Here is a 10,189-nt window from a genome sequence, read left to right on the forward strand (position 1 = left end):
AGTTCAAGCATTACTTGGACTTGCTTAATGTCTCCAGTTGCTAAACGGGAGGCGGTCCTAATCTATTTTCCTAGGTGGAACAGCGGGTTATGTTTTCATTTTTTTTTCTCCTAAGGGGTGTATATTTACCAAGGTGGAGATTTTTGTAACATGTGGCTCATATGTTAAGTGGAACACATGTATGAAGAAAATATGATAGAAAAACAAAGAAGCTGGTATGCAAGAAGAAACTGACGACGGTTTGCTTAAAACCATTGACGATTTTGTTCAAGTACATGATTTTGTTCAAGTGCAGAAGAAACAGTCGACGAATTTATAGTGTTATATCAACTATTTGGTCTCAACATTAAACGGTCGACGGTATGTTTGAAACCGTCGACAGTTTTGTTCGATTGCTTAGTATTGGTTTTCAAATTTTAAATTGAGAAGTTGAATAGGTTGAGTTTCGGGGGGAAAACCTCTCGGAGGGTTATATATACATATTGTATGTTGTAATCCATGTCTTTTGACACAAAATAGTGAAAAATTATTGTCGTTTACTTTCATGGATGTAGGTATTGTCGAACCACGTAATTTTTCGTGTAATACGAACACAAAATAGTAAAAAATCACCGCCGTTTACACATGTATGAATGTAATTTTATATTTGAAAATTATGCAAACTCCTTTTGTGATTTGACTCAAAAAATGAGATCACTTGTAATTTTAGTATAAGGACTAAACCCTGTTAAGTGCTTTCCAAAAAAAAATATTAAATTACAATTTTTTTTTTCTAAAAAAATGTATTAAAATACCAAAATATACTCAGAATAATTAATCAAATAAGAATATTAATTAATTTGATTAATATTCATAAAAATTTCAAGACTTATTCTCTCCTCCCTAGCAACAAGCATATCAAATCAATGTTCGATCTATATATCCACCCAAACTCATGTTCTGATTAATTAAGGCTTAAATTTTAAATGAATTTTAATTCAAATAATTAATATTTAATTTAGTTATTTTTGTAGATGTTTTGGTCTTTCATCACCTCTTATTCACATAAAATTTTATATATTTCTAGAAAGCACAAGTGGGCTTGATGATTATTTATAACTTTTAATATGACAAGCCGGTCGATGATTAAATTTTAAAACTTTCTCGGGTGACCAAAAAAAAAAAAAGAAAAGAAAAAATGAATATGCATCTTGCGAAATGAATGGATTCAGGTTGCAGCAAATCTACAGAGAAAATGTTTATTAAGCTGTGCCGCCATGGGGATGGCTGAAAGCTCCTTTGCAATTCAATCTCAATATTGCTTTGAAACTAAAATTACGACTATTACTTTGAGGCTCCTTGCAATTAAAAAGCTCTTTGCAATTTAATCTCTATATTTCAAGTTATTAGAAACTTAAATCGCTTACATATGCTCTTAAAATTTTCAATTTTACTTATATTTTCTATGTTATTTCTTTATTAAAGAAAACAAAATAAAACTGTCAAACCAACCCAATCCACTTGAGTATCAAACTAATCAAAATCAATTCGAACGGCATCTACAGCGGTTTGACTTCAATTTGAAGTTTTTTTCAAACTAACCTAGTCAGTTCGGTTGGAATTCGACCTCTCGAATCCAAACCACGGGCAACCCTTCATCACCCTCTATTATTGAAGATTTTGGTCTTCTGTGTGTTGCCTAAACATGAGACTCGTGATAAATGGAATGCACTCTCCATAACTAGTTTGAAGGGATATGACTTTTAAGGGCGAGACACACTCATCATACATCCTTCATTTAGATAATAGGGGCCAAAGACGCCGAGTAGATCCCTTATATAGATTCTCCAAAATAAGGATAAAGTTTCTAGTTGCATTTCATATCCGACCTCACCAAGTGTGGATCAATATGTCACATGAATTAAGAGAATAATACAATTCATGTGATCATAGGAAGCTTTCTCACCAAAACCAACATTCAAGGCCCATAATTTTTTATGAGAAAAAAGCATACATTGAAAAAAAAAAAAAAAATCCGAACAAGCCCTATAGCGCATCCATTATAAGACGTAGAACTTTTAAATATTTTAAATCTTAATTTTCTACTTTGAAGTAAATACATGGTCAAAGTTTTATGAAATTTTAGGGATTATTTTATGCTTTTAGGCTTATTAATTTTTTCAAGATTTATTGAATCGTGAGAATGTTGAACTGTTCTTGTTCCCAAACCCTAAAATGCAACATTAATGCCTTTGATATTCCAACTATGACAGGTTGTCTAGCATTGTTCTGATGTACTCAATTTGAACTTTTGCCCTCTTTGGTCGACAAGAAGATGAAAATAAAAAGTGAATTCAGAAACTTAGTACTATCATTCAATACAAAATTTAAATTTTTTTCCTCCAGTTTCTTGACAACCAGATTGATCAATGGAAAATCAAATCTCCACTTGAAGAGAATGTGACGCTTCACATATATAGGCCTATTCATGTAGTTAAACAGAGAAATTAGGAAAAAAAAAAATTCCCCAACTTCAGGAAATTTCTGCTTTCTAAAATTAGTTCTTCCATCGGCAAAACACCTTCCTCTTCCTTTTACCCTATGCAGATTTGATTTCCTTACCTTGAGATATCTCTTTTCGGTGAGTAGCTTAACTGTTCCATCTCCCAGTTTACCTTCGAAGCAACTCTTTCATGGCAGGGAACGTACTCCTAAAACATTGAAACAAGAGGTCATTGAGTTCTTCTTCTCAATGCAGAAAGTTACTGATGGGATAAACATAGACAACAATCATCCCTTCCTTCACAGGAAACAGAGCTTGTTCGACTCCAGATAACAGGAATCCAGAGACCATGTGCAGGACTAACCATAGAAACCATGGTTTCTATTACACAAATTATCATAAATTCATTTAGAAGCAGCTGTATTTGCATAAAAAAATAGGTGGTTTTTTCCAGTCCTACAAAACTTCCTATATCTCCAATGTTGTACTTGGGCAACTTGTCTTGGATTCTGAATTTGACATAAGGGACAACAGCATCAAATGCTTATAACATATGGCAGCTGAGAATTCAAATGACATGGTATGGATACATAATGGCTGCATCCAAACAACCCATGTATAAAGTCCATACAAGGTTTAAGAAGAGCCTCGTACCTCCATTTTCTTCACCAACTCAATTGCAGTCGGGGCTGATACAATTATATGGCGTGCAGTCGGACAAATGAAACCTTCCTCCACTGCTTTATCAATAAACGACAACAGTGAGTTGTAGTACCCATCCACATTCAGCAGCCCCACCTGCAATATCAACCAAAAATGGAAAAGTAGATGTGTTAAAAGTTAAAACTTCTTTGATGTCTTTGAAGATGATTAAATTTTCTTTATACTAAGCCCTCTATGTGACAGACATATGGGAAATACTATCTATATATTTGAGATGTTGACAGAAAGTTTTCAAACTCTCACACAGACCAATCGCTGCATCAAGTTGGGGTACTCTTGAGTATTTCAACAGAATCTTGAACTTAGAAATGAGGGTTACCGGTTTATCATGGATGCCAAGTTGTGCCCAGGCTATCACTTCAAGAAGTTCTTCAAGTGTCCCATAGCCACCTTCACGCAAATTACAAATTATTTTAGGTCAGATGTGCTGCTCCAGGTGTTAGACAAGCACTGGGGAGCAGAAACATCCAAAGAAAAATTGCGCAGATATGAAAAATGGAAGTGAAAAACTCCATGTTGCAGTGAAGAATTATGCCTTTGGTAGTAGTCCACTACATGGTTAGGAATTAGTAATCCAAAGTATCATGTTTGCACTGCATTTTACAGAACAAAGTACATATTTTTCTTCTTTGCCTAAAAATTACTCCCCCAGCTCTTGAAGAAGAAGTAAATAAAGATCATTTTTTTTTTTGGTTGACACTTTGCCAATGGTGAATTAATATACCATGGGAGACTAAACGTTCAAGGAAAATGCCCTCCATCGTGTGAATTGATGGAAAAGTATTCATGTAACTGATCCCACCTAGTAGGACTTTGGGCTTGGATTTGTTGTTATTGTGGCCTTTGCCATGAGATATTAAAGCAAAATGAAATATAGGTAACTTGGCTCAGTGGTAATCAAATAATGAGCACAAACATCCAGTTCACCATATAATTTAAACCACAGAGCCATAGTTCATTTAGGGGCCACTGCCACCTTGAATGAGAGCCCATTAAATGCACCATTTCAGATAAGCCCAACTGCTGCTGGTGAATATGGCATATGGGTTTGGTTTTGAGTTGCCATCCTTATCGCGTTAGACCCAGTTTGGGGTAGGGGCCCATGTAATAAGAGGTGTTTCTTTCCTACCTTCATGTGTAGATGACTTCATTTAGAAGGACACAGGTTGGCCAAGTATCCACATCAAGACCAAACTGTTCTGGGAGATTCCAAATTGTGGCTGCAAGAAGCCATACATGCAAGGATAAAATGTTCTACATTAGGACCATCTGAACTTTGGTGCACAAGACACTTACCTTACTATGGTTTAAATCTTGGGCCTATGATTGCATATTGCAGAGGACAATCTTAGGGAGCTGAGTATACTTACTGGCATTTGTAACTGTACACCCTCTTCTGCAAGGGTAGGTCGTAGGCAGGGGATGGGCTTGAACTTGGTCTCAGGCTTGAATTTTTTCTTAGAATGTAAATTATACTCGGTAAACAGAGTCTGCCAATGCCATTATCAATGGTCACACTTAATGAATGGGTCGTACAATAACATCACAGGCCACGGGACCAATAGTGGGGAGGAAAGCACATCAACCACAGAAGAATGGTTTTAGGAACCCTATTTCAGTGTCTGATGTTGATGGGGAAGTCAGAAACTCAGGTTTAAGGCTTATTCTCTATCCGTGGGTCAGGGGTACTCGGGGTCCACGACAGCTAGTTCACAGTTTGAGTCTTTGAGCTGATACAAGCATAATAGGGTTTTAACTCTTTTTTTTTAACACATACCACAAAAAAAACTAATAGGATAAAAGAGATAAAAAGACAAAGATACTCATTTTAAAAATACCACATATCTCTTTAAGGTTTCAAAAATATTACAAATCTCCCTTTTAAGTTTATCAAAAACACACACCTCTCCTAAAGTTTATCTTATTGCAAAATAGAAAAGGAGATTTATGTCCTTTTGATAAATCTTAGAAGAGATTTTTAGGAATTTTGAAACTGCATAAGAGATGCCTGAAATTTTTGTAACCTCAAGAAAGTCAATTGTCGTTTTGTCAAATATTAGGAAACGTTAATTTCAATTGCCTAAAATAATTACTTGCAGATGCTCTCTCTCTCTCTCTCTCTCTCATCTAAAATTTTGTTGGGAAGCTAAACAAGTCATCCTTCTCATTTCGCCCCTGTTTCCAGGATGTTTTACATTGCATAGTTGGAAATTTAAAGGGCATCCGGACAAGCTTTGCCATGATCAAAAGAATGGCGTGTGTACAGTGTTGTGCATGAATTATGCAGGTTTTATACCAACCAGGCAAAGCAATGAAGGCGTCTGATCGTCTAGCCATCTCTGCCTTCCTTTGGTGCATATCTGCGACTGCCTTCACTTCACCCACTGTTTCACCAGTTATCTGCAAAACAGTAGCTGGTTGAATACAAAATGTAGAAGTAACGAGATGTGCGCGTGTATATGTAGAGAGAGAGAGAGAGAGAGAGAGAATCAACTCAAGGCTGCCCAATCTTTCTGGAGAAGCTTTTGCTGGGGGAGAAGGGTTTTGGGCAGAGAAGCAAAAAAAACAATGATGAGGGTTGCAGTCCTGCGAAGGTGGTGGGCTCATCCGAAACAGTGTACAACTCGGCAATTTCTCGGAGGATAAGGCTTAACATTAAACAAGGATAAGAAAAATCCTAGCAACGATGAGAATACACCTGAAAATGGTGATATATCTGAAGGAAAGAAATGATCCAATTATAAAATCTAAGAGGGAGGAAAATTGGACAAGACCCTGATGGCCATTTAGGAGGATGGATAAGCTCACCAAGAATCTAATTGGAAAGGGAAGAAAAAAAAAAAAAATCAGAACCAATAAAAAATTCCCACTTGAGTACCTCAAACAAGCTTCGAGAGAGACAAAGTAGGCCTGAAATGCATAGGCCAAGATAACGAAAGTGAGGTAGAAATTCAAGTAAAATTGGATACCACAAGAGGAAAACCTATTGGGAGAAAGGGAAAGAAATGGATAATGATTAATGATCTCTCTCTCTCTTCTGGTCATTATCAGTTTGGCCCCTAAGAAAATGCCTCAACATTAAAGTAGCAGCAAACATACCTCTCGAGGCATGAGAGTCTTGGGAATGACTCTGCGGGCAATAACGTGACAAAAATTAATTAACATAAAGTCTGAACAACCGAAGAAAACCATTAGTCAATAACACAACATCTAGAACTTATTCTGTTTTCAATTGATTTACCATTTACGCAAAATTCCAACAGATTTATGGGTACATTTTTCATGGCAAAGGAACAAGCACCTTACCCAATGACATGACGGCCGCCATCGTAAACAGCTTGAGAAACCAAACCCATCAAACCGACACTCCCACCTCCATACACCAGATCTATATCCCTCGAAACCTTCATAGACCAGAAAACATCAGTCCAGCTCGAAAAGTAAAATTAAATGAGAAAGTCAAAAGTGGAAATAAACTCCAAAATTTTGCTTTAGAAAAAACCCAAATCGAGAGAGAGAGAGAGAGAGAGAGAGAGAGAGAGGGCCACATGTATGGACATTTAATTATTCCATGGAAGGGAGAAAAACAAGATGAAATTATTTTGGAAAATTTATTAACAGAGTACAATTAAGTACATTTAATTCGCATCCTCCTGCTGATACGAGGAGAGGTTCTCATGTAAGGATTTAGGAGAAATAGAATTTAAATCCCATCTATCTCCCGGTATGGGCATGGAAACAAAACGTAGCCAGTTTCCAGGCATTGAGGCTGATTAAGAAAGGCTTCTTGAGAGAGAGAGAGAGAGAGAGAGAGAGAGAGGTTTTAGGAACAGGGTTTTGAGAGAGACGCACATAATATTGAAGAAACAGAGCACTATCAGCAGACCATTTTTGCTAAAAACAAATTAGCCCATGACTAAAAATTCATAACAAAGAACAAACATTGGGTTTCAATGATTTTGAATAGTTTTTAATTTAGTTTCTAGCGAATCTCCAAAAACCAATCTGGGAGACACTGTGAATTGTCCAAAACAAAACATAACCCAAAAAAGGAAGTAAAAATTAGGAAGAGAAAATCAAGTGAAAAGCACAGCGAAGCACTGAAGCACAGAAAACTGAAAGAGAAACAAAAGCACAGTGAAGCACAGCCATTGGATAAAGCAATACCAGCTCCCCCCCAAGCTCTATAGCTGCATCCCTGTAGCTGTTCTTCTTCCCCGGGCTACTCCCACAGAACACGCAAACCCTCTTGAACCTTGATTGCTTCATTTCCTTCTCTCTCTCCATCTCTCTCTCTCTCTCTCTCTCTCTCTCTCTCTCCAGAGGATTGCAAGAATATCCTCTGTGCTGCCAGCCCCACACCTCGACTCCACACTACGGGGGTGCTTCCTCTGGGTGTGAAGATATATATATAACGGTAGCAGAGGCGTACGTTAGCACGCGTCGCTCCACATTTCGAGCGCCAATAGGGCAGCCCCGTACGGAGCAGGGGAATTATTCCGTCACTGCCGTCAGCATCTGGCTGCCTCACCAACGAATTACCTCCGTTTGATCTCTTACCATTATCTGATCAGTCTCCCAACCATGTTTAAAGTTTGAAATTTGAAGGGATGTGCTCTGGCATGCTTCATTCTTTCCTTCTCTGTAATATAAACTAGTTTTCTGTCTTTTTTTTTTTTTCCACTTAATGTTTAGAAATATTACTTTTAAGAAATTAATGCATGTGTCTAAAGGCACGCCAACTATGCTTAATTAGGCAGAAAGGAGAGCTAAACTCATCACTATATTTTTTTACTTATTATAGAGTAGCTAAAAAGATGGTTTGCCTATTTGGTTTAGTGATTTTTTTTAAGATTAATTGTCATTGTTATTTCAATAATCTAGAAGCCATAGATAACAAATACTAAATTGTAGTGTAGACATCCCATTTTGTCCGATACTTATATAATACAAATTGAATAGAATTTATTAATGCAATAAAGTGAGAAAATACAGGAAAAATAAAATATAGGGAAAATTAAATTTTTACATAAAAAAAAACTAGAAAAGGAAAAATGAAATAAAAACGTGAGTCAAATTCTCCATGCTTGCGGTGCACACATACACAAACATGCCTAAGGAGCAACTGAATTTAAATTTGATTGATCAATAAGTTTTAAATAAAAGAAATTGTTCATTAAGAGTTTTTTTTTTTTTTTTTAAGAAAGAATCGTGAGGATTAAAAAGAGAAGTCTGAAGATTTGAAATAAATAAGATGAGGAAAGATAAAGGATTCAGAAGCTTAAATTGCAAAAGCAGTGAAGGAGCAGCAATGAAAGAGTTTAAGAAACCTTGAGCGAAGGAAGAAAATGTTGAATCTTGGAGATTTCAAGAATAAAGGTTGGTATTTTTAAATTTTATATTAACCTTATTTAAATTTCTGGCATGTTGAATGTTGAATTTAAAATTCTGTAACTTAAGTTTGAATTTGAATAGAATAGGAATCAACAAATGTAGAAAATTTTCCTAAAATACTCTAGAATAAAAACCAAATATTTGACCCATATCCATGCTCTTATCTAGGTCCAATAACCCAGATTTGAATGCCTCAGATCCGATCCAGATTCAGGTCAACTTGACCTAGGTCCTAATCAGTTGACCCGAAGACCCAAGATTCATGTCCAACTTTGACTTAGGTCTATTAACCCTTTGACCCTTACCCAAACCCACCTAAACCTATGCCCAATTAGGCTTGAGGTAATTCAACCCACATACAAGCCAACCATTAAGCCAAACCCATACCCATATTAAGATTCGTATACCCAAACCCAAATGTATATCTAGATCCAAATATCCATACTCGATTACCCAAAATTTGACCCAAGATCTAAATGAACTTTACCCGAGTTCTAATCAGCTGGCCTGAAGACCCAAGACCCAGGTCCAACTTGGACCTGAATCCATTGACCATTGACCTTTGACCTAACCCACCTAAACCTAAGCCCAATCAGTTGACCTTTTAAATCATTCCAAATCTCTAGAAAAAAGGCCCAGTCTATTTTCAATTTCAATCCCACAGCCCAATTGGGACTAGCCCAATCATAATGTAGCCTCAAGTCCAAAATGAGCCAGTCCAAAAAGCCCAAAACCCCTCTGGCTAAATAGGATGACCCAAATCCTAGACTCTATATGTCCACGACCCAATTGGGTTAGTTTGAGCCCAAACCTAATCCCAATTACCTCAGGCCCAACTCACCCGACCCCAACTAACCCAACAACCTAACCCTAATCTTCACCAAACCCTAACCTTAACTTGAACCTGAGCTAGAATCTAACCTAGGTTAGAACCCAAGTTAATCAACCCCAATCGCCGTTTGGTTCTTAGGAAAATTCAAGGAAATTTGTAAAAATCATATAATAATAGGAAGAAAAAAAAAATAGATACTTAAGTTATGTGCTGGATTTATTGTTCTTTGCTCCTATTCTTGAATCAAATACTATAATAGAAATGAGAGAATAAGAAATAGAGATCTGGATTCCAGTGAAAATAGAAAGAGAAAAAGAAAACGAAGAGAAGAGAAAGAAAGATCAAAGGGAAGAGAAAAGAGAAAACAGAAAGAGAAAAAGAGAATAGAGAGAAAAGAAAGAAAGATCGGCATGAAGAAAAAAAAAAGAAAACGGAAAGAGAAAAAGAAAACAAAGAGAGAGAGAGAGAGAGAGAGAGAGAGAGAGGAAAAAGAAAAGGTTTTTATATACAAACTAAAAGAAAAGGTTTTTATATACAAACTAGTGGGACATATGTCATTGTAGAGAGGGAAAATTATACAAAAAATTTTGAAAAAATTTGGGAATGTTTTCAAAGACTCTTTTTGATATTTTTGATGAATTTATTATTTCTACATATTTTGTTTTTGTGTGTGTGCGTTTCAATGATTAAACAAAAGGTAAATAAGCATTTCATACCTCACCTATATTAGTTATGAGAGAGGTTTATCTAATAAGATC

General features: G+C 36.2%; 1 protein-coding gene across 1 annotated transcript; it reads right to left on the reverse strand.

The window, feature by feature from the left end:
* Positions 1-2,317: 2,317 nt before the first annotated feature.
* On the reverse strand, positions 2,318-7,829 carry LOC131149614 (cytokinin riboside 5'-monophosphate phosphoribohydrolase LOG1-like). Its single transcript, XM_058100223.1, has 7 exons — positions 7,373-7,829; positions 6,512-6,609; positions 6,305-6,335; positions 5,506-5,605; positions 3,525-3,595; positions 3,137-3,280; positions 2,318-2,690 (listed from the first exon to the last, which is right to left on the reverse strand). The coding sequence occupies exons 1-7, from the start codon at positions 7,490-7,492 to the stop codon at positions 2,598-2,600; spliced, it is 657 nt and encodes a 218-aa protein (XP_057956206.1). The 5' UTR covers positions 7,493-7,829; the 3' UTR covers positions 2,318-2,597.
* Between the last annotated feature and the right edge of the window lie 2,360 nt (positions 7,830-10,189).

The sequence above is a fragment of the Malania oleifera genome, chromosome 2 (assembly GCF_029873635.1).
Source record: "Malania oleifera isolate guangnan ecotype guangnan chromosome 2, ASM2987363v1, whole genome shotgun sequence".
Classification (NCBI taxonomy): Eukaryota; Viridiplantae; Streptophyta; class Magnoliopsida; order Santalales; family Ximeniaceae; genus Malania; species Malania oleifera.

Bases quoted from the DNA above. Each gene is read 5' to 3' on its own strand.
- LOC131149614 (XM_058100223.1), bottom strand. From the start codon at position 7,492: ATGGAGAGAGAGAAGGAAATGAAGCAATCAAGGTTCAAGAGGGTTTGC. The intron at 6,610-7,372 runs GTATTGCTTTAT...TGGTCTATGAAG, and splicing joins TAGAGCTTGGGGGGGAGCTG to GTTTCGAGGGATATAGATCT. The intron at 3,281-3,524 runs GTAACCCTCATT...TTGATATTGCAG, and splicing joins TTGGCATCCATGATAAACCG to GTGGGGCTGCTGAATGTGGA.